Genomic DNA, 24,518 nt, shown 5'->3' on the forward strand with positions numbered 1-24,518 from the left:
TCTGTATTTATTCTGGTTGTGTTTTCTAGTGCTTCTTGAATCCATGGCTTGATGCTTTTCATCTGTTGTGTAAAATTCTCAGCCATTATCTCTTTAAAATATGACTTCTGCCCCTTTCTGTCTTCTTTCCTTTTGAGTCTTTGATTACGTATCAGAATTAACCTATGCCCTTTTCTGTATTTTCCAGTACTTTGTCTTTCCTTGCTTTAGTCTGCCCATTTGCTTTTGGCTTCCAGTTTGCTAATTCCTATTTCTTCTGTATCTAAGATGTGTCAAGCCATCCACTGAGTTTTTTTTTTTTTATTGTTTATTTATTTTTGAGCGAGACAGAGCATGAATCGGGGTCTGGGGGGCAGAGAGAGAGGGAGACACAGAATTCAAAGCAGGCTGCAGGCTCTGAGCTTCAGCATGGAGCCTGACGCAGGGCTCGAACTCAACGAGCTGTGAAATCATGACCTGAACTGAAGTCAGAAGCTCAGCTGACTGAGCCACCCAGGCAACCCTGAGTTTTAATTATTTTATGTGTCAGTTCTAAAATTTCCATTTGATCTTATTTTATACATTTCCTGATCTCTACTGAAATTGTGACTTTGATCTTTTTCATTACTTGAAAACACTTAATTGTGTTTTTAAGTCCTTAATCAGATACCCCCATTATCTGGATCTCCTGTAAGTCTGTTCCTCTTGTCTATTGGTTTTTGGGTTGTTTATTTGTTTTTTGGCTTTTGGTTATCTATTATCTCCTCCAATACCTGGTATTTTTTTCTTTTCTTTTTTTTTTTGTTTTTGTTTTTAAACAAAACCTTTGTATTATGGAAAACTCAAACATACATGAAAGAAAAAACATACAGAAAATAATAAATGCCATTATATATACATACCATCCAGCCTCAACAGTTACCGACATATGGCCAGGCATTATTTATCTATACAGCTATCCACATTTTTTCTCTTCCCACTGGCTTATTTTATTTTTTTTATTATTTTTTTTTAATGTTTATTTATTTTTGAGACAGAGAGAGACAGAGCATGAACGGGGGAGGCTCAGAGAGAGGGAGACACAGAATCCAAAACAGGCTCCAGGCTCCGAGCTGTCAGCACAGAGCCCGATGCGGGGCTCGAACTCACGGACCGTGAGATCATGACCTGAGCCGAAGTCGGCCGCTCAACCAACTGAGCCACCCAGGCGCCCCGCCACTGGCTTATTTTAAAGCAAATCCAAGACATAGCATTTATCTTTTTATAATACCTTATGATAAAGTGTCCCTACTATTTTACATATAAAGACAAATTAAAAGTGATGCTTTCATATTACCTCATATCCAGTTAGTTTTTAATTTACCTCAGTTTCTCGAATCTGCTTCTTGTGTTGTTGTTGTTGTTGTTGTTTTGCTTGGTTATTTTTGAATGACTACTGGACATTTTTTATGAAAAATTACAGAGATGAGGTAATTTACATTTCCTTCTGGCAAACTGCTAGGCAAAGTGGATTAGCAGTACTAGAACTAGAATTAGGGCTTCTCTATTTCTGATTCATTCCCTAGGATGTAGCCCACCTTGTTCCCAGCCCAAAGCCTGGCATATTTTCCATAATTTCTCCTTATTGTCAGACCCCAAACTCTAGTTTTTCCTTCCAGTCCATTTGTCTGTCCATATAACTCTTCAGCCTCTGATCCTATAGCCACTGCTTTTGGAGGTTGGCAATCACTATGGCAGAAAGCTCCCTTTTGCAAATGCCTTGTTTACCTCATGGGCTTCTCTCCTCTCACAGATCTTGGCTCTGCTATTCTGCTATTGTGACAACCTGGTCTACCAATGCCATACCATTTTTTAAAAATATATTTTTTTAATTTATTAAACACTCATAGTGTAGTAAGCTTGCATGTGAGCATAGAGAAATGAGCAGGCTGGTGTGTTTTGCTTCAACTTGACCTTGGCTTTTTAGTAGTCTATATGTTTACCATACTGTATATATGTTATATTAAAGATACAAAACTTGGCACAATTGTGATCTGCTCCAGGCAAGAAGACCTTGCTTTATGACCTACAAACAGTAGATTCATCTTGTAATAAATAGAAGTGAGACAAAATTAATTAAAAAAATAGAATCAGTAACTGTTTTAAGGTTTATTTATTTTTGAGAGAGAGAGAGACAGAGACAGAGCACAAGTGGGGGAAGGTTGGGGGGGGGGGGACACAGAATCTGAAGTGGGTTCCAGGCTCTGTGTCAGCACAGAGTCTGACATGGGGCTTGAACCATAAACCATGAGATCATGACCTGAGCCGAAGTCAGACCCTTAACCGACTGAGCCACCCAGGTGCCCCAAATCAGTAATTTTAAGAAAGAAAGAAGGAAGGAGGGAAAAGACGAGAAAGAGATGGGGGAAAGAAAAGGAAAGGAAACAAAAAAGAAAATAAATGATTAAACACTTGAAGATTCTCTCCATAACTGTCTAAGGCTCTGCTGCCATGTGTAGGCTAATGAAGGCTGACTGAAGCCAAAAGGACGTTTACACCTGCCTATCTGACAAATACACTGTAATTTGTTTTATTTGTCAGGTACTCATATAGTGCTTGCTTTGTTCTAGGCACTGTTCCAATCACTTTGCAGGAGTAACTCATTTAATCCTTATAGCAAACCTATTAGGAAAGAACTATTATCTGACCTGTTTTTGATGGGAAAATTGAGGCACGGGGAGGCTAAATTGTTGAAACTTACATAGCTGGTAAGTGGTAAAACGGGCCTTTCACTCAGCCAGTTTGGCTCCAAACTCTGTTTTTAATCACCCTGCTATACTGTTTGTAACACAGGCAGGAGAGAATTGAATTTTCAAAAGATTTGTTTTTCCAATTCTCAGAAATTAACTTGAATATTCTATTGATTTCATGACTCAGGGTGTTTTTTTTTTTTCTATGCAAAATCAAAAAGACGACCTCTGTACAGTGTTGGCGGCATACGTAGCTAGTCTGGGTGCAACAGAGTTAAGCGAAAATAAACAGCTTTTTTTTACTTCCTCTCATCTGCGTCATCCCCCTGGGCTACCCCTGCCTTCTCAGTGTCGTGAGGCCTCCTGACGGGGCATATCTGGGACCAAATCTTGGAGAGATGATTCCACGATTCCTTGATGCGACCCCTCTCTCTCCGGCGTTCACCCTGGTTGTAGGACAAAACCAGGTCCTATGTCGCGTGTCTTCTGTATCGTAAGGAAACATCTCACTGTTGTTCGGGAAGGAGTGCGTTCATTCTCCTTCCCAAATAATCCCTCACTGTTCTGCCTCACAGTAGCATTCATATCACCTCAGTTAATTAAGGTGGGAAAGTTTTCCATTTCAAAATTTCAGTACAGAAAGGTGCCACGGTTTTTGACAAGACTCTCTCTCAGAGTCAGGGAGTTGACCTTAATTGACTTATCATATGCCAAGCATCGCACTTGGCAGTTTTTCCAACTTATTCCTGATTTAGTCCTCATAACTGTCTTGTTCCTATTTTATAGTTAATGCAGTTAATGGACCCAGAGCACAGAGAAGTTAAGCAGCTTGTCTGGGGTCACAAGCTCTGGCCTTTCTGACTCCAAAAATTCATGCTGCCTTTTTTTTCTTCTTCTCCTCTCTTCTTCCTCCTTCCCTCCAGCAGAAATTAGGTTTTCATTAGCTCTTCCCCTGGCCAAATTGTCCTCACAGGTGTCAAACATAAACTTTAGTTAAATGAGTGGCTCCAATTGTTTTTCTTTTCTCAGGGGCTACGCCATTGCCAGCAGCAGTGATGACCGCATGAATGAACCGCCAACCTCTCTCGGCCTTGTGCCTCACCAGGTTAGTGATCTGGAAATGAAGGCATAATTCTGGACCCGGTCCCAGCACTCAGAGGGAATGCATTTGGGGTCACTTGACCACACCATCAGCTCAGCCCACCACTTTTCCACACTTCTTATCCTCTAGCTGCCCTTGAGTTTCAGTGGGTTCACTTTAAGACCACCTACAAGGTATCCCATTCTGTAGGATGGCCGTGAGGAGAATTCATGAACAAGCAGCAGCATCCAGCCTTTGATGCATTTAGCATGTTGACCAAAGGTCTCATAATGGAGAAGCAAGAACAGACTTCGGAACTGGCCAGACGGCAGTTTAAATCCCAGCCCTACAGTTATTAAGACGGCCTTCCTTGGCCAAATCCCTAAACTTGTCTGAGCCCCAGTTTTCCCATGTATAAAATGGAGACAGTCATACTGACCTCACGTGGTAGTTGCAGAGACCAGAGATGGTCTGCAGAGGGCTCAACAGTGGCACTGGCATGTCACAGGCCCTCAGTGAAGGGTGCTTGCTATTTTTGTTGCTGTCGTTTGTTAATATTATTGACTCCCTAGCTACATAAAAAGCCTTCTGGGTATGCATGGGAAAACCATTAGAGGTGTCAAAAAATCGGGTTTCTTTTCAGAAAAAGAATCTGAAGTATCATGAAAGAAGATCCATCGCATAGAGAGGGAAAGAGAAAAAAAGTAGTGGAACGAAAACTCAAATTCACGTTGCCTCGCCAGTAGTTTTGTTACTGTGTTTTTTGGAGGAATGAAGACGTATTCCAATCTCACTTTTTGGAAGTCATTTCTCTAGGCACCATATGTGTATTTCAGTGTGTAAGAGGAAGGCTGACCCCTGTGAAGAGATGATGGCACCCCACAGTCCTGTCTTGGGGTGTGAGGACAGGCTCAGAGCTGAGGGTGAGAGCAGCCCACTGAGCCCACATTTGTCTCCGCCTGCCTCCCCACCACCTGCCTCCTGTCCTCTAGGACAGCCCTGTCATTTTCCATTTGAGGATTCGAATCAGAAGAGAGGACATTATTTGCCCAAAGCCACAGACACAGGCAGTGGATGAGCCAAAACCCACACCTAAACTTGCACTCCTACTGGTGTCCTTCGTGAAGTTTTGTGAGTGAAACTTCCCTGGCCTGCCCGATGGGAGCGTTCCCTTCAGGTCACTCCTCCAGCCCTCCTGCACTAAGACATCCATCAGACACCTTGTGTTAGGTCACTGACCCTCCCCGAGCTTCAGTTTCCATATCAGTAAAAGCAAGTGCTTTACCTCGTGTCCAGGATTATGTCTGTTATGAGGCTTTGTAAACCATAAAGCAGTGCAAATGCAGCTTTTCCAGTCTGCCTCACACAAGGTGCCATTTATTTGACATGAATGTGTTAATCTTTCTAGAGAGACATTTCGGGTAGGACCCAAAAGACGCTGTAGTAACCCTCCATCAGAAGGAAGCCGCCCTCCAGAGCCGACCCCTGTATTTATGCTCTCGAATCTCCTTCGAATCCCCACCCACTTCCCCTCTTCACACGTCTCCAGTCCCTTTCTTCTGACCTTGAGATGTGCCCTCATCTCCTTTGTAGATCTCGTACTGAGAAGGGCCTTAATTAAATTTTCAGTCATGCCCCTGCACTTCTTTCCTTCTTTAAGTCCTTTATGTTAAATCACGGTGGTTGTAGTTTTCTCAGTGCTGAGGCCAGAGGGCAAAACAGTCCCTTTATTGAAGGGGTCCAGCGTCAAAATGCATGTGCCCATGTTTTAAAGTACTATGGCAACTAATCCCTCTCAGTGTCATTTACCCCCATTGAGCCTCACAATTGTTTGTCATTCACCGACTCTTCTAGTTCTTTCTCCTCGTTTTCAAATGTCTGAAGGATTATTTTGGTTGTTGGCCATCTCTTCATTTAGTCTTTTCAAAGGCTGAAGAATAACCCAGCCATATATGGAAAAAGCCCAGTGCTTGTGGGTGATTAGTTGCTTACATTATTTCAAGTTTCAAGCCTTTATTTTTAGCTACTATCTAAAAAAGACAGTGGAGAAAGAACTTTAAAATTAATCAGGGTTGTGTGGTTCCTATTTATAGGCTTTAAATTTCTTCTTTTTTTTTTTAAGTGGAGTAAGTCCATTTATGCAACTGTGTTTTGATTAGGAGAACATCGTTTCCACAAAAACACTGGGCTGTGTTGCAATGCCCTGCTGCAGACTCAGCACTTCCCTCCTCCTTTTCCTGGCTCTTCAGATTTCCTCTTGGATAGGAATTTAGTAAACCCCTTTTGTGTGCTTTGCATACAAAGAACAACCCGTGAGTTCCCTGGGCTCCTTTTTTTGTTCCCCAAAGGAGAGTGTGTGCTAATTGGCCCCTGTGGAAGGAGCTGTAGTAGAAAAGTGATAGCCCTTGGCCAGGAATCACAAGGGCCCCCCACCAGCAGCTCATTGTGTAATCTGGAGAAAGTTGCTTAACTTAGCCTGTGGGCTCTGTGTCTCTGCTCTCCAGGTCAGACTGGGGAGGCATGAGGATTACTTAGTTGATCTGCCCGTGGGACCACAGGCAGAATTTGGCCCAGCCAGAGATTGGCCAAGTGCAGGAAAAGACTTGATTAGGCTCTGACATTGAGTGGTAGTCAGCCCCGGGGGGAAAAAAAAAAACCTCTGATTGATTTTGAAAACCATGAGAAAACCATTTGAAGGTAAGAAAATAGGCTTACGGGTTTATTCTTTTTTAAAAGTGTCTGGCCCAGTGTACATGGACGGGATTCTGCAAGCAGCCAGCAATAAGTGTAGCCCTCTTTCTGTCTGTAAAGACAATGATTTTGGCAATTTAAATCATCATTTTATTGATGTGTAAAATGCATCAACTCATACAAATCATTAAGTATACAACTTGGATTATCACAAAGTAAGCACCATTTATGTACCCAGCACAAAGATCAAAATAAAATGTTATCAAGCATCCCCAAAGCCCCCTTTGTGCTTCTTCCAATTATTATTGCATCCTTCTTACACACAGGCAAGCATCTCTTGACTCTTAACGCCATGGGACACCTTTGTCTAATTTTGGACCTTCTGTGAAAGAAATAATATAGTATAGTGTCCTCTTTGGAGAAAGAAAACTTTTGTTCTCTTTTTTTTTTTTTTTTTTTTTTTTTTTCAACGTTTTTTATTTATTTTTGGGACAGAGAGAGACAGAGCATGAACGGGGGAGGGGCAGAGAGAGAGGGAGACACAGAATCGGAAACAGGCTCCAGGCTCCGAGCCATCAGCCCAGAGCCTGACGCGGGGCTCGAACTCACGGACCGCGAGATCGTGACCTGGCTGAAGTCGGACGCTTAACCGACTGCGCCACCCAGGCGCCCCGAGAAAGAAAACTTTTGTAAAGAAAACTTTTTCATTGCAGATCTTAGCATAGTATTATTCCTTTTGCTTCCCATCAAGTGGGATCTTAAAAACAAACAAACAAAAAAAAGTTGTCTTTTCCTGGCTCCTGGGTGGTAGCTGAGTTATTAAAAAGTTAAAAAAAGGTATAGGCCATTCCTGATATCTCCGGGAAGTGACGGAAATTGGCAGCCTGTGGAGCTGCTGATCATTTGACTGGACCTCTGTCAGAAAATGAAAAACAAGGTGGCAGTCCAGTAGTCGTCCAAACACCACAGTCATTAATATAGCAGTCAGCTCCTATCCCACTTGTGGACCAGGCAGTTCACATTTTTTGTCTTTGGGTGAATGTACTCTTGGCTCTCAAGTACTGATGAATAAAGACCGTGAATATGTATGCCCTTCCTAGGGGTTTGGACTTGCCAACCCCATGGTTCTCTTGGGCTCTTGAATTCTTTCTTTTAATTACTTTCAGAAAAGCAGAACAAAGCCCAAACGAGGGCAGGACCCTGGGAGAGACCTGGCCTGGGAAATCTCGGAGACAAGTGTGATAGAGAGCTGGGGTCGCTAGTTATTTGGCCTGTCTGCACAGGCTGTGCCCCCACAAATCCTCAGGCCTTTAGCTTTTAATAAGCTCCATTTGCTCGGAAATGCTTAGTGCAGTGTGCCTCTGGGGATATGGATGGACTGACTGCTGAAGAAAGAGATTAAGAAGATAAGCAATAAAAGCCCATTTCCTGAGAGGTAGCCCAAGAAAGGGAGTCTCCTTCCCCCGCTGTTTCTATACCCGTCCGATTGATGATAATGGGAATGGCAGGAAAAAGGGACAGTCTAAATGTCTGGTGTTTCTCTATATCAGATGTTGTGGTTTGTGACCTATCCATCCTCCCAGACCCCCTTCCATTCAGCTCTCCCATCAGCAGATGATTTCCAAACACTGTGCCAGGTACCATGATGTTCACAGAAGTTCAGTAACTGGCACAAGGTCACCCAGTGTTTATCCCCTTTTGCTTTTGGAGTCCTCTAAGGTTGTGGATATACCCTACACTATTTGGATGTGGTAGGACCTGGTTCCAGCTGGAGACCCCTGAATAGAAAGAGGGATCTGGTACAAGGTCTAACAATATCCGTGCTTTCTGTGTGGGGCCCTAGAAGAAGAGACGGGGATTGGCCTTACTTGGTGCATGACGGAGGGGATGAAGTACACCTGGTGCCAGAGCTCAGATGTGCCTTAGCATCTCTTGTCCCAGAGGACTGGGGCATAAGTTTACCAGTTCAAGGATGTTATTTGTGCCCTATGAGTTTTGCTCACCTGATGAAGCCGTCCTGTTTGAGAGGTCCCACGTGGGAGGCAGCCCAAAGGCTTTGTGATCATATAGATCCGATTAGAATCCTGCGTTTGCGTCTTAATTTCATTTTCATCCATCCATTCTTTAGCTCCTATTACAAAAGGATTTGAGGCAGCTCTCATCACTTGTTACTATGTGGCCTTGGACAGGTTACCAATCCTCTCTGAATTTCATATTTTATACCAGTAAAATGGGAATAATCATGGGGCACCTGGGTGGCTCAGTTGGTTGAGCGTCCCACTCCTGATTTCAGCTCAGGTCATGATCTCACAGTTCATGAGTTTGAGCCCCGTGGATTCTCTCTCCCCTCTCTCTCTGCCCTTCCCTTGCTCTCTCAGTCTCTCTCTCTCTCTCTCACTCAAAATAAATAAATAAACTTAAAAACATGATTGTTACTTCAATGTTTAAAAAAAAATGGGAATAATTATATAATATACTCCTGGAATTAACGTACAGATTATATCACATTTATCAAGCACAGTTCCGGGCACATCAGGGACACTTGTAAATATTGGTTTTATCTTTCTCTTTCGCTTTTAATTAAAATGGTAAAATGGGAGCTTCTGTGCTCTGCTAAAAAGGAAATTACAAAGAATCTTCATAAAACTCTGGAAGCAATGAGTGTGTTGGGAAGGGTTGCAAAGACTGGCCAGCTCCATTCTGCAGGATTTTTCTAAGAATGATGCTGGCTCGTTTCCAGCTCAGTTCTTCTGTCCCTTGGTGACTCCAGTTTGATAAGGAGAGGTGGATCTTTGGGAGTCGCCGACGCCATTGTCTGAAATGAAGATGACTGTGCTGTGCCTGGGGTTTTGCAATTGCTCAACTCCCCATTTTGACATTTATTTTGATTAAGACTCTTTTCAGCATCCAAGAGTGAGCTCTTGGAGTTTGGAGTTCATTTTTATTTATTCAAACTCCAAGCTCTAGAAGTACTGCCAGGCTTGCCGGAAGCTGGTGTGAAGTCAAGGCAGCAGGTTCCGTTGTGGCTGTGCTGCACCTCCTCAGAGTGGCTATATGTCTGTGGGCGTTGGGTCCCTGCTCCCCATCGAGGCAAGGTGGGCTTGGAGCTCAGGCTGATTTCACTCAGTTTTGGCATACACACTGCCAGTGGTAGCCCAGAATGGAAGGGGCCCCTTTCTTCTCCTGATCTACTGACTTTGTAGCCAACTGGGCATAAATGACTGAAGATAATTTCATTTACCCAGGCCCTGATAGCCCCTATCTAGGTATTGTGTTTTTGGGTTTTGTAGGGCTGTGTGTTTGTTTGTTTGTTTGTTTGTTTAATTCCTATGGCCTTCTTTTTCCTTCTTCCTTTTTTTTTTTTTTTTTTACCTCCCCCATGCTCTGCAGCTGTCTTCCCCAAGCTTTGGAGCCAGAAGGAACAGAACTCTGAATCCTGGCTTTGCCATTTAGTGGTTGTGGAACCTTGGGCAAGTGATGCTACTTCCCCAAGAAAGTTGTGAGGGTACATTGAGATAAGTGTGCAAAAACACCCAAGAGCACAGGGCACAGGGATGGTATTCCCTCTCTTCCTGTTTTCCATGTTATTCCAGGACATGCCTTCCCGCACAGCTTGCAAGGAGAGGGAGCAGCTGTTTTCATGGAAGAGAGAAAGGAGAGGGGTTAAGCACTGTAGGGGAGGGACAGGAGAGGCAGAGAAGATGGGTGAGAAAGATGCTTGGTGAGTTCGAGGCCCTGCAGGGCCGCAGGCGTGCCAGTAACAGAGCTAGGAAAGCACAGTAAATAAGGTTGAGGGGAAGCAGTCAGGATCCGCTGGGCCAGTTGAAAGGCCTGGACCCTCACCCCAAAAGCAGTGGAAAGTCATGAGCTGGATATACCATGGTAAGATTTGGCTGCTGCCTGGAGAATGGACTGGAGGAGATCTAAGTGGGTCTGGGTATAGACTAGCCATATATATATATACATACATATATGTGTGTGTGTATATATATATATATATATATGGATTAATATATGTATGTATATATATACACATTACATATATGTATATGTGTATATATATACGTGTATATACATATATATATATACACACATGCATACATACACACACTGTATATATATTAGCTGGCCTTTATGTGGAAGACCGCCTAATCCAGGGGTTCCCATGTCCAGCTGTGCCTCAGAGTCACCTTGGGAGCCATTTCAGAATTACATTTCCCGGCCCTTTTCCAGATCCACTGAGTGACAGTCTCCAGAGACGTTAGGCATTTGAGAACCACAGCTTCAGTCTATTAAAAATAAATGGCTTCTCGGTGTCATCCTATGGGACAAAACACAATTCTCGTCAAGTTAACACAGACCAAATCCTGCTCTTTGAACATGCCTTTGAGTTTTGCACTCCCATCAACATGAGTTCGGTTTCCAGAAGGACCCTTGACACCTTGTCCCTAGCACACACCTCCAGCCTAAGCATGTGTTCTGCCTGTGCGCCTATGGAGCTAATTAGGCATGCACAGGTGTGCCTAATGATGTGGGCTGCGATCACCCACTGTGCTGCTGGGACCGCTCAGGAGGGAGGCCAAAGAGAGTTTAAAGGCCCTGCTCTGAGACTTTTGCATATCTCCTGCCGGGTTTTTACTCCTGCTGATGAGGGGAGCCTGTCCTGCTCACTAGGCCCTGTCAGCCAAATGCAAACACCACCTAGCTTTTGACCTGGGGGATTTCACCTCAGGCTGCTTTCACCCTTGTTGGGGCCTGTGGGCCATGAGAACTAAGGGAGCCAAGAAACCACAGTGGATTGTGTTTCTTCTAGGTTCTGTCATTCCCAGGTGGGCCTTTAAGGATTCAGGGGGTAGCAGTGATACCTCTTAGAGCTGGTTTGTGTGTGATTTTTTTTTTTTTTCCTAGAAGGCAATGCAGAAAACTGAAGCTGGAGATTATTTTGAGCATGGGAGACTGGGGGGCAATACGGACTTATAATTTTCCTTTGTGCCTTTCTGAACTGTTCTGAGAATGTTAAGATTATAAACAGTTTTTTTTTTTATTTACCCTTTTGAGGTATAATTTATTTTTTTAATGTTTATTATTTTTGAGAGAGACAGAGACTGTGTGAGTGGGGGAGGGGCAGAGAGAGACACACACACACACACATACATACATACATACATACATACATACATAATCCTAAGCAGGCTCCAGGCTCTGAGCTGTCAGCACAGAGCCCAACTCGGGGTTAAAACTCATGAGTTGTGAGATCATGACCTGAGCCGAAGTCAGACGCCCAACCAACTGAGCCACCTAGGCGCCCCTTGAGGTATAATTTATGTATGCTCATTTAAGTGTGCATTTTAATGAATTTTGAGTGCATACACTCCACTCGTATATAACCACTACCACTCCAAGTGAGATACAGAACATTCCCAATCACCCCCAGAATTTGCTTTGTGCCTTTACTTGGTTAATATCCCCACCCTCAGTCCTAGGCATCCACAGATCCATTACCATATGGGCCATTTAAATTTTTTCCTTATTCTTTTCTGTGTTGAGAGGAAAAAAACAATATAAACTTAAAAAATAAAATGTGCAGGGAAGCAGGCAAGGTTTGGCCCCTCTAAGGAATTGCTCTTACTAGCCTGAAAGTTAGGTGGAGAGGCCTATGTGTGTTTGTAAAATTAGCACTTTCCCCCTCTCAGTATTCAGAGGAGGTGATTTAAAAGGAAGTTAAATATTTAAATATTTTGTTTCAATACGAAAATGGGAGTAAATCTCCTGTTGGAGTATGGGTTATTTTTTGTTGTTGTTTGCTCTTCTGTTTTCTGTCATGGGCTCATTGTTTTTATTTATAGGTAGAGTTAAATCTTTAAAAATAGTTCTTTAATGCCTGCCCCACCCCCATAAGGAAAGATTGACAGCAAATACTAATAATAGACTAAGAGGTGACAGTAAACTGTGTGCAGTCCCCAAAGTTAGAGAACTTATCTTGAGCAGTGTCGGGAGGCCTTACTTATTAGTTCCCATGTGGATGGGGAAATGACTTTAATATCATTTTATAAAGCCTTTTCATTTGAACATTATTTGGGATGTGGGCAAAATGAGGTGTGGTGGTGCTATCTTTAGAAAACATGGAAAGAATGAGAGGTTTGCTAAATGCTTCCATCTGTTTTCTGACATCTAACAGGAGATGTTGAGTGTTTAGAGCAAACCACAGGAAGGTGTGAATAAGGTTGGTAACCGAAAGCCCCTGTTTCACATGCTTGCCTGATGAGAATCACCTGGGGGCTCTTGTTAAGCATACTGATCCTCAGGCCTTACCCCAGGCCTTTTGAATCAAGTTCCAGGGGATTCTTCTTATCGGGCAAATTCAGAAAAATGCTGAATGAGCATAATGCTTCCTATACCTTCTAAGTAGGCACACTTCTAAGTAGGAAGGTGATGGTGAGTTTTTCTCTGCCTAAGCAAAGGACAAATCCTTATAAACTTCTTGGATTGTGAATTGAGGACTGGCCTCTTAAATAGGTGTGAAAATATTTATAAGGATTTTGCCTAGGGTACCTGGATTTTAGATTTCTCTGCGATTTCTGTGCATGTCTAAGGAAGGGGCTAAAATTTTAAGTAGCAACCTCTGCTTTTTAAATTTTACACATTTCTTGTAAGCTTGAGGGAATGCAGAGCATATTGTGGAAGCTCAGTGCATTTTTAATACTGGGGATTTAAAGCATTGTTGATGGGGAAGGGCTTCAAATTGCCTGGAAGATGTAAATGGTGCTAAGTTGGAGTTTTTCTTGTGGTCTGTCTGGGACTTGTTTTCTGTGTATAGTTCAGATATGAATAATTTGATAGGCTTTGGGATTTTTGTGTTTTTGTCATTCATTTCATAATAATATGCAGTCTCTCTTATAAGCATATCACTGCGCCGTGGGCAAATGTATATAGTTCAACCTGTGTCTTGCCCTCTAAAAGCAAGAGAAATAAAAAAATATTTTTAAGTAATAGTAGCACACAAGCTGATTCTAAAACTCAGAGAAAGACAAATGACCCAGAATAGCCAAAATAATCTTGAATAAGAACAAAATTAGAAGACTCGCACTTCCCCAATTTTAAAACTGATGACAAAGCTACTATAATCAAGACAGTGTTGTACTATCATAAGGATAGATTTATAGACCAACAGAATAGAATTGAGAGTCCAGAAATGAACCTTTACACGTATGGTCATTTGATGACCATTCAACTGGGGAAGAAGAGTCTTGTCAATGAAATGCCGGGACAACTGGATTTGTACATGCAGAGGAATGAATTTGGACCCTTAATGTACAAAAGTTAACTCTAAATGATCATAGACATAAATATAACAGCTAAAACTGTAAAACTGGAAGAAAACTTAATAATCCTCATGACCTTGGGTCAGACAATGGCCTCTTGTATATGACACCATAAGACAAAGCAGCCAAAGAAAAAATAAATAGGACTTCATGAAAATAAAAAGTCTTGTGCTTCACAGGACACCATCAAGAAAGTGAAAAGATGACCCACAGAAGGGGAGAAAACATTTGCAAATCTTATGTGAAAAGAAACTTCTATCCAGAATATATATACAAAAAAAAAAAAAAAAAGTCTTAAAATTCAACAATGAAAAAATCCAGTTTAAAATTTGGCTAAGAATTTGAATGGTCTTTTCTCCAAAGAAACTATATACATGGTCAAGAAGCACATGGAAAAATGTTCAACATTATTAGTCATTACAGAAATGCAGACCAAACCTCAATGAGCTACCACTTCAGACTCACTGGGATGGCTGTACTCAAAGAGACCGTATGAAGTGTTGACCCTGAAGTCAGAAACGTAATATGGTACAGTCACTTGGGAAGAGTTTGGCAGTTCCTTAAAATGTTAAACATATAGTTACCATGTGACTCATTAATTCCTAAAATAATTGGAGTTACTGTATCTGCCCAATTTTGTAGATACCCAAAAGAAATGTTCAACTGATGGATAAACGAAATATGGTGTATCTATTTAACAGAATACTATTTGGCAATAAATAGGAATGACGTACAGATACTTGATGTAAAATGCATGAGAACATGCTAAGAACAAGAAGCCAGTCTTGTATGATTCCTTTCTAGGAAATAAGCAAAATAGACAAATCAGTAGAAATAGAAAGTAGATTAGTGGTTTCCTGGGGAAAGTGAAGAATGGGCACTAATTGTTTATAGGTTCAGGGTTTCTTTTTGGGGTGATGGAAATGTTCTGAAATTAGATATTGGTGATAATTATTCCATGAATGTACTAAAAGCCTCTGAATTGTATACTTTAAAAAGATAAATTTTATGATACATGAATTATATCCCACTAACATGCTGTTTTTTGTTTTTGTTTTTGTTTTTTTAATAACTAACGGAAGGTATTTAGTGATAAATATCAAAAGGAAGGATTCCAGATGATGAAACATTGTCTCTATGCTTGGTGTAGGTAGATTGAGGATTTATGAAAGAGGTGTGTTTGCATTGAGTGGCTTTTAAGGAAGATGAAGACTTGGCTATGTAGCTGTTTCCAAAAGGAAGAGTTCTGAGTCACAGAATTCAGCCTAAGATGAGGTCAGGAACTCAGGAATGTCTTTGGAAGTTCAGCTTGGTAGTTATACGGGGCCAGTGAGAAGTTTCAATTTAAGACATAACTGGAAAGTCAGGATGGTCCCAGATGAGTGGGGTGGGGGTGGAATCTTGAATGCCAGCATAAGGAATTTTCTGCTGTAGAAAATTAATAAAAAGTGACACATCTTGGAGCTGTGTATTGGAAAAATTAATCAATGGCAGAATGTTGCATTAAATGGAAGGGAGAGAGCTCACCTGTGGAGATAACCATTAGGAGTCTGATACAATTGGTTTGAGAAGGTTTTCCTTTTTAAAATTACCTGAAACTAATTGATTGAGCCCTGGGCCTTCTGATACCAACTTGGTGAATTTGAAAGGCCTCATACACAGATGTTATTTTTACTTCATTTCCTGAGAAAATGAATCACAGTTTCCTAGTAAAGAGCTGTCTGGGGGTGCTAAACAATAGTGTGTGGGCCCATGCTTGGCCAGTCCATTCATTTTGGTTTCTTTTTCTTCTGTTACTCACTACCTGTGTTTTTTGTTTTTATTTTTTCCTTTCCTGCCTTCCTTCCTGCTTGGTCTTCTGTCTCTCTTACCTTCAAAGCTTTCACCTTCCATCTGCAATCATGAGACAGTTTAGCAGAGAAAATTGCCAATATTTCTTTGTACAACGTAAAACTAGATATTAGTTGTAGGAGAAAAAAGAATGAAGAAAATCTTTTCATGAAGCCCATATGGAGGCAGTAATATAGGCTGTATCAGTGAATACTTTAATGGAAAATATGCAAAATATGATAACATTTTTCCTTAAGTGAATTTAATATAAAAGGAATTGAGGTGTGAGAAGGCTCACTGTGAGAATTCTTTTAAGCCTGTAACTTGCTGATCTCATAGGATCTCAGCATTCCCACTTATGACCTACTTCAAAAGTCTTTTCCAGAAGTTTGATGTCTCCTGTTTTGGTATCCTGAATAGCAAACTTAAGACCCCGATTGTGCCTCCAGTCCTGTATGGTGAAATGGTCACCCACATTCCTGAGACTGAAAGAACTAGAAGATTGTCACATTTTCACAGGTTCACAATGAGGCCATCTAACTAATCTCAGCTATCTAATTTATCATTTCTACCAAATGGTCTTTTGATCTTGGATTGCATCATTAAGGGTATTTGAAAGATTGCCATGGCCATTTCGATTTTCCAGTATGAACATGAAATTAGACAGGTGCAGTGTGGGCATGAAGGTGGAGTTATCACATTGCAGCAGGAAGCCTGTTTGTTTAAAGAGTTTGTCGGGTTTTGTTTATTTTTCTTTTGGGGTGAGTGTGGGTAGGGTGGCTAAAGGCAGGAAAGGTGAGGCTTGGTCCTTTTGCTCTTTTCAGGTGACACTGTTGATTTGTGTTGAGACCTAATATTGAAAACAAACCTGTGATACCCTGAGAGAAAGGGAGGGAGGGGGTGAGGTAGGAGAGTAGGGGGCAGGAGGGAGGGTCAGGGCCACGTTTGGAGTCAAGACTCCTATTTTTGAATCTTAGCTCTGCCACTTTCTGTTTTCCTGAGCCAAGTTGCTTCACCTTTCTGAGCCTGAGTTTTATCAACATAAAATGGGGGCAGTTGGGAAGATGAAATAAATTAACTCATGAGAGGATTCATGTTGTCTGACTTATTATAAATGCTGAGTCCTGTGGACACTTCAGAGTTTATCATTCATGTTTTTTGTAATAATATGTTAATGATATACACAACAGTTTAAAACTCTCCTTTTGGTGTAAGTATAGTTCTAGAGAGGTATAATGTTCTCAATAAATGACTTAAATCATAGTTTGTGGAACCTGGTTACTTACAGTGGATATCCTTTAAAATGGCAGCTAGTTGTAGTCTAGAAGTTTATGCTCAAGGTGGCACTGTTTCCCCATAAATTTGGTGATTTTTTTTTTTTTTTTTAAATCCCTGTCTGTTTCAAGTCAAGCAAATAACTGGATATATATTTAACACCTTCTCTGCCTCGGATAGTCCCCAGGCCTTCTCACCTGTGACACCCCACCCACTATCATACCCTAGATACTCAAGTTTACCAATATTCACTATAACTTGCATGTGAGAGGTGAGCCATCATTAAACTAGTTGATCTGTTAAATTTTTTAAGACATTTCTTACAACAATACTTTACAGTTTACTGCTTTCATTTTGTATTTTGGTGTTTTTAGGTCTCACATACATGAAAAGGTTGTAGGCCCCGCCTCCTAATGTAATAAAGGACATGATACAGTTCTTCCTCAAACTGATTGTGGTACAGGGGAAAATCTCTATGCCGAACTTTATTTTTGCTAGTAATCTGTATCAGGACCACCATATTGTTTGCCACTTCTTGTCAGAAACTACAAATACGTTTCACAGGTATGGGCGTTCTGAGCTTGATATGAATTGTTTTGTTTTGTTTTTAGATCCGGGGATTTCTGTCACGATTTGATAATGTCCTTCCTGTCAGCCTGGCATTTGACAAATGTACAGCTTGTTCTTCCAAAGTAAGTCACTCTGCATTTGAGGGACTTGGTTTTAAAACTGAGCCCATCACTGTACCAGCCAGAGGCACTGAAACCAACTGAGAACTTTTCGGCAGGGAGGGGTGGGGTCTAAAAAACTAGAAAGGATTTTCTAGGTGTTGCTTATCTGTATTCATTCTCAGAGAGAAACCAGCCTGAGAAAGTTTGATTTATAGTGTACAAAGAGAGACTGAATTAGATAATACAGTTCTGTATCGATACTTGCATCATGTTAATTTTCGGCTTGAATATGAACTTCAGTAGGTTTTGTTCTTCCCCTGAGGTTCCTCCTTTGCATGGACCATCATAGAGCAATTTTTAAGTGTTACTCAGACGAGGGGGGGATACTAGGCAGTCCTGGTGGTGTGTCTTTTGGAGATCTACATAATGACAAAAAATAAACAGAGATTAGGGGCCTGGATAGGGAGCCCATCAAAGGGCCCCTTCAGCTTTGATCTTTCCAGAGGCTCTAAAAATAGAGCTGGTATGTCCTCCATTGTAATGGGAAACGGCTGATGTATCTCAAAACCACAGTGATGACATCTCATTTTTTTTTAATTGTTTTAACGTTTATTTATTATTGAGAGACAGAGACAGAGCATGAGCAGGGGAGGGGCAGAGAGAGGAGGAGACACAGGATCTGAATCAGGCTCCAGGCTCTGAGCTGTCAGCGGAGCCCAACGCGGGGCTCAAACTCACAAACTGCAAGATCATGACCTGAGCCGAAGTCGGACACTTAACCGACTGAGCCACCCAGGTGCCACACATCTCATTTTTTAATAGGTCTAGATATAGTCTAAGTTAGCTGTGCCTGTATACCGTGTGTTATAGCTAATTTTCTTTTGTATGCCTCTAAGCCTTCTGATGCTCAGTGATATAACCTGGGTTTTTAAAACCCAAGCTTATTGACAAGGCTTTCATGTTCAAGCGTTATGCAAAATAGAGTTGGGATCATTAATCCCAAACTCTGGCCTCTCAGTTCTAATTCAGGACTTCTTTGCCACGTAGCCTACATTTGGCAGTATGGAAGGGATTGAATTCTAGGGAAATTCCCTCCACTCTGAGTTGATAAGGTTTAAAAAACAAAAACAAAAACTTTGGGGCACCTGGGTGGCTCAGTCGGTTAAGGGTTCAACTTCAGCTCAGGTCATAATCTCAAGGTTTGTGGGTTTGAGCCCCACATTGGGCTCTGTGCTGCAGCTTGGAGCCTGGAGCCTGCTTCGGATTCTGTGTCTCCTTCTCTCTCTGCCCCTTCCCCACTCACACTTTGTCTTTGTCCCTCTCTCAAAAATAAATAAAAAAATAACAAAAGTAAAAATAAAAAAACTTTACTTGGGTCATATCCTATGAGAAGCACAATCCTAACCAGGTTCTCTAACAGCTTAACTCAGATTTGAGAATGTTGATAAATTTGGTCAATTTTTGTTGCTTAAACATTTAGAGCAGTTTTTTTGTTCAAAAAGTAAACTGGGGTACCTGGGTGGCTCAGGTCATGATCTCACGGTTCACGAGTTCGAGCCCCGCATCGGGTTCTTTGCTGACAGCTCAGAGCCTGGAGCCTGCTTCGGATTCTGTTTCTCCCTTACTCTGTGCCCCTCCCATGCTCATGCTCTGTCTGTCTCTCAAGAATGAATAAACAGTAAAAAAAAATTCAAAAAATAGGGGCGCCTGGGTGGCTCAGTTGGTTAAGCACCCGGCTCGTGATTTCAGCTCAGGTCATGAGCTCATGGTTCATGAGTTCAAGCCCTGTATTGGACTCTGCACTGACAGCACTGGAGCCTGCTTGGGATTCTCTCTCTGTCTCTCTCTGTCTCTCTCTCTCTCTCTTTCCCTCCCCTGCTTGTGCACAAGTGCTCTTTCTCTCTCTCTCTCTCAAAATAAATAAATATGAAAAAAATAAAAAATTAAAAAAAAATTAAATTATGAACCATAATTTAAAAAAGAATAAAAAATGAAGTAAACTAAGCAGTGTTATTATTATGCATCCCAAGTGTCCGTGTTGGGATTTAAAGCTTACCACTTGGTCACTAGTTACTCATAAGTTAATTTTTTTTGTCATCTCTTTGAGATATCTTCTATCTGTTCAAGTCAAGGCCTCAAGGATGTCTACATGCACTTCTGTCTTCAGAAATGCAAGTTTAAGATTATATGCTTTATAGTGAGCACATTTTGTTTTCTTTGAATGGCTCAGTTAATTGGTCTCAAAATAACTTGGCAGTATTAATTTTCATACTGAAGTCATTTGGCACAGGTGCCCAAAGATTTTCTGTGGCTTTATGCAGATTAGACTAGTCAATGAAATAAAGATAATTGGGTTTTCTAAGTGAAATGCAAGCACTCCGATTCCTTCTTGTTGACTTTCTTAATTGAGTTAGTCCTGGAGATACTGTTTGTGAAGAATCACAAGCATACCAGCTAACCAAGGTCCCTTATTTTCTTTGAGAAAGAATCGCTTTGCATTTTTCTTTCACACTTATTGTAAGCATTACATTAAATATAGGTATCACTTTTTTGTTAGCAAACTTAATTCTTCTTGGTGGTCATTCTGAGAGTCCTGCTTTACATAAACATGTTGGACGATTTAATACAAACTGCCTTGGATTTTAACAGCTGTGCTATTCCCATAGCGATCACTTTTCATGTGGTCTGGGTATTAAATTTCTTTTGTGCTGAAAAGGTTGCTTCACTGGCGCACGTATTTCCTTACAGTAGAAACACGGCCTTTACTTACTTGGCGAACTTCTTTATTCGCTTAGGAGAATGTCATTCTCTATTATCTGCAAACCCAACATTAATACTTTGAAATGACAAATCCAATTACAGTTTCATCTCTGTGCATGTGAATTTTTCTTAATGCATACTTAGCATAATATTTTTATACTGAGTCATATCATAGTTGTTACTGTTTCAGAAAGATTCTTTGGGGCTAAAAATGACTTTTTAAAAATTCTCCTTTGATATCCATGAAGTAATTTTTTCCTGTGGTAGTTTTTGATATTTTTGCTTCCCCCCTCCCCCTCCAGGACCAAGGCCTCACTTGTATCTTAATTTAATACAAATGCAGGCACAAAGATGGGGGAGATAGAATAAGCTCTCAGTGCCGAGTAATAATGTTCTGTTGATTACCGTGTTTATATACATGTATAGACCTTTTATAAGGCCTGAGGTGGGGAAAAATATACTTCTCTGTGACTGGGAAGGCTGAATCATCTACACATAAATCATTTCTTATCTTGTTTGGTTTTAACTTGGCACTGTTCAAACTTACAGAAAAATTACTGAAGAATCTGGAGGAAGAGGGTAGTGAAAAGGCTCTTTCGTTCCAATTTCCGTATATCATAAGACTTTCTAAAATGACAATGTCTGCCACTGGAATTTCAAAAAATCGTATTTGAAGCTATACAAGTTGTTTTTAGTTCTCAAAAGGAATTTAGAACCGAGTCAAGTTTTGTAGATTGCTACCAGAGGGAAAAATAGAATTTTAAAACCAATGTTCTTAAAAGAATTTCTCATGATACATTGAATTAGTTATTATGAACTTTCACCTAAATATTTTGGGGGGAAGCTTTCTATTTTGATATAATTTTACACTTACAGAAAAGTTGGAAGAATAGTGCAGGGAACCTCCTTATATTATACCCAGATTGACCAGTTGTTTCTATTTTGCCCCATTCATGTATGTGCCCACTATCCTCCCTCCCTCCTCTCTTCTTCCTCCCCACCTTTCTCTTTTTCTTGAAAATTTGAGAGTAAGTTGGAGACCTTGTGGTTCTTTCCAACTAAACACTGTACTTCAGTGTGAATTTTCCTAAGAAAAAGGAGTTTCAGGCAGTTTAATGTTGCCACAATACTAATCTAATCCAGTCTGTATTTCAAATGTTATTTGTACCAGAAATGTTCTTTATTGTTTTTTTCTCCCAGTCCAATTCAGGATCTAATTCAGGATCGAGCATGAATTTAGTTATCATATCAATCTGGAAAAGTTCCTTAGCCTTTCTTTGTTTTTCTTAACCTCAATATTTTGATATTTTTGCCAGTTATTTTGTAGCATTTCTCTCATTTTGGGTTTGTCTGATGTTTCCCTATGATTAGAGTCAGGTTATGAATTTTTGGTAGAGGTACCAAAGATGTGATGATATATCTTTGTGTCAGGAGGCACATAATGTATTTTATCTCCTTTGGTGATGCTAATTTTCCCCTTCCTATATTTGTAACTACCTTCCCCAATGGTGAGAAACCTGGCTGTCATTATCCTGGATGTATTTACTCACTTCTCAAGTCTGGAATACATAGAAAGTAGTTGTTTCGTTTTTGTTTTTTTTTAATGTGTTTATGTTTATTTATTCTGAGAGAGAGCAGGGAAGGTGGGGGGGGGGGGGAAGAGAGAGAGAAAGAGAGAGAAGAACCCAAGCAGGCTTCTCACTGTCAGCACAGAGCCCGATGTGTGGCTTGATCCCACAAACTTTGAGATCATGACCTGAGCTGAAATCAAGAGTCAGACACTCAACCAACTGAGCCACCCAGACGCCCCCATGGAAAGGGAGTTCAAAACTGCTAGCCCATATTACTGCAGAAAATAAACCTACTAATTAGAGTTCGATTTTTGTGCGTGGTTCTTATTTCCTAGGTAGAATTTATATACAGTGGAATGCATGAATCTTAAGAGAGAACACTTCTTTATGTCTTGACAAATGTACACATGTATGTAACCCACGTTTCAATCAAGATATAGACTGTTTTCCTTCAGCTCAGAAAGTCCCCTTGTCCTACTTTCCGGTCTGTCTAGAGGAAGGGGGACAGTATGTTGAATATTATGACCATTTTCTTTGCCTATAAGGAGAAAGCTGAGCACCTTCTGGTGTTTTATGCAACCATAGCCCAGTTCCTGGGACCCAGAAGTTGACTAGAAACTTGTCGTGGATCAGTAGTCCAGAGCAGGGCTGTGCCTGCGGCAACTGCATGTGGATATTCTTGTGGTTATTGCACAGTCTGCCACCCATAATCTTTGTGATACTGCAGGAATAGCCTTTTAGGAAGAAGCAGGCCCCATTCTTTGTTTTCATACCATCTGGGACTTGCCCACTGCACAGATGTAGCAAGATGTGCCCAGAAACCTGATCTTGGGATTTTAATTAGCAATTAGCAACCCTAATAATACCTTTGGTGTTTACTCTGCCACAGGCTCTTCTGTTGATGGGTTATGATTAAACTTCCCAAAGTGATTGCTGTTAACCTTTTGTGTGCATCTGTGTTCTGTGTCTTGAGGAACGATAGGGGTGTAGGAATAATACATGTTAGCTGGTATCCTCATAGAATAAATTATATGTTTTTGTTTGTTTGTTTGTTTTTGCCTTTATCCTAGCCAACCATTCGATTTTTTTTTGTATTACGTAATCCTAACTTTCTTCTATCATATTTCCTTATTACTTAAAAAGCATGAGATAACAGTATTCAGCTTAGCTACTTAAGCTTTGTATAAGAAAAAAACTGTCCCTGAGCAATCTGGTGCCTGAGATTCTACAAATGCACCCTTTAGAGGATAGAAAGACAAGTCATAGGGGTGCCTGGGTGGCTCAGTTGGTTAAGCAACCGACTTTGGCTCAGGTCATGATCTCAGGTCTGTGAGTTCAAGCCCCGCGTTGAGCTCTGTGCTGACACCTTAGAGCCTGGAGCCTACTTCAGATTCTGTGTCTCCCCCTCTCTCTACCCCTCCCCTGCTCATGCTCTGTGTCTCTCTGTCTCTCAATAATAAATAAATGTTAAAGAAAAAAATTTAAAAAAAAAGACAAGTCATAGATATGCAAAGAGAGGTTAAAGTTTTGCTGTATGGCTGTTAGCTGGTATTCATTTTATTCAACTGCCATTTGAGTCCCTGCAGAGGACAAAGATGATAAAAATAGCCACTGCCTTTAAGGAATGCTATCTAGAGGATGAGACTGACCTATAAACCAGCAGTGATATATAAACCATATCATGATATGCTCTGCAGTCAAGGTACATCCTCTTGTGGTGGTGTCATATTCCTACTCATTTTTCAAACAGGAGAGAACGGGGTGGTCTTGCAGAAAGTGACTTCTGAGTTGATGTTAAAGGATGAGTGGGAATTTCTAGAAACACGTGGGAGATAGAACAAGATGAAGGCATTGTAGACAGGGGGGATTGCATGAATAATAGTCACAAGAAAGAAAACATGGCACATTTATGAAGCTGTTCAGTATAGCAGTTGTGACAGAGTACTGGACACCCAGGTCCGTACAGACTGTCCTGTTTGTGAGTGCTATTTCAATTTCAGCTCTTCTTGAGTTGGAATCTGGTGGACTTGGTCTAGCATTTGAGGCTGCCATTTTGAATTTTACAATTCCATTTAAAATGGTTTCTCATCTAGCACCAATCATAGGGAGTTTCCTAGCCTAAGGAGTCCAGCAGCTGCAACAGGGTGGTGTAGAGGCCAGGAAGTCATTCAGGGGATTTCCAGGGTCTTGGCTCTGAGTCCCTTGCTGGCTGCCTGAGTGACCACAAGCAAGGTGCTCCCTGCTCTGTCCACCTCCTTTACTTCTTTTGTTAAATGAGTCAGTCAGATGAGAAAAGCTTTGGCTCTCTATTGACACTCAAAGTTAGTAGCTCTTATATTTTCCTTTCTTAATTTTATTCTTTATTCCACAGCAATCTATTTTAATTATAGAAAAATCAGAAAATATATTTAAGGTTAAAGAGGATAATCAACCATATTCCAGCCACTCAGACCACACTTAGCCATTGATCTCTGCCCTTCTTGACTTAAGAAAGACAATTGCTATGTATAGAGGTATGTATAGATAATTTTTCTCTCTGAACATTCCTATTGTATGTCTGAAATTAGCTTTCGAGAGAGGGATTTATGGTGCTTCATCAAGGATACTCC

General features: G+C 41.0%; 1 protein-coding gene across 4 annotated transcripts in view; it reads left to right on the top strand.

Annotated features, from left to right (window-relative positions):
* ATG7 (autophagy related 7) overlaps positions 1 to 24,518 on the top strand; it is a 247,699-nt gene that overhangs the window by 64,352 nt on the left and 158,829 nt on the right. For all 4 annotated transcript variants that reach the window (XM_049642730.1, XM_049642731.1, XM_049642732.1 and 1 more), the window contains 2 exons: positions 3,738 to 3,813; positions 17,519 to 17,599. In XM_049642730.1, the coding sequence (XP_049498687.1) occupies positions 3,738 to 3,813; positions 17,519 to 17,599 (157 nt within the window). The remainder of the gene's footprint in view (positions 1 to 3,737; positions 3,814 to 17,518; positions 17,600 to 24,518) is intronic.

The sequence above is a fragment of the Panthera uncia genome, chromosome A2 (assembly GCF_023721935.1).
Source record: "Panthera uncia isolate 11264 chromosome A2, Puncia_PCG_1.0, whole genome shotgun sequence".
NCBI lineage: Eukaryota > Metazoa > Chordata > Mammalia > Carnivora > Felidae > Panthera > Panthera uncia.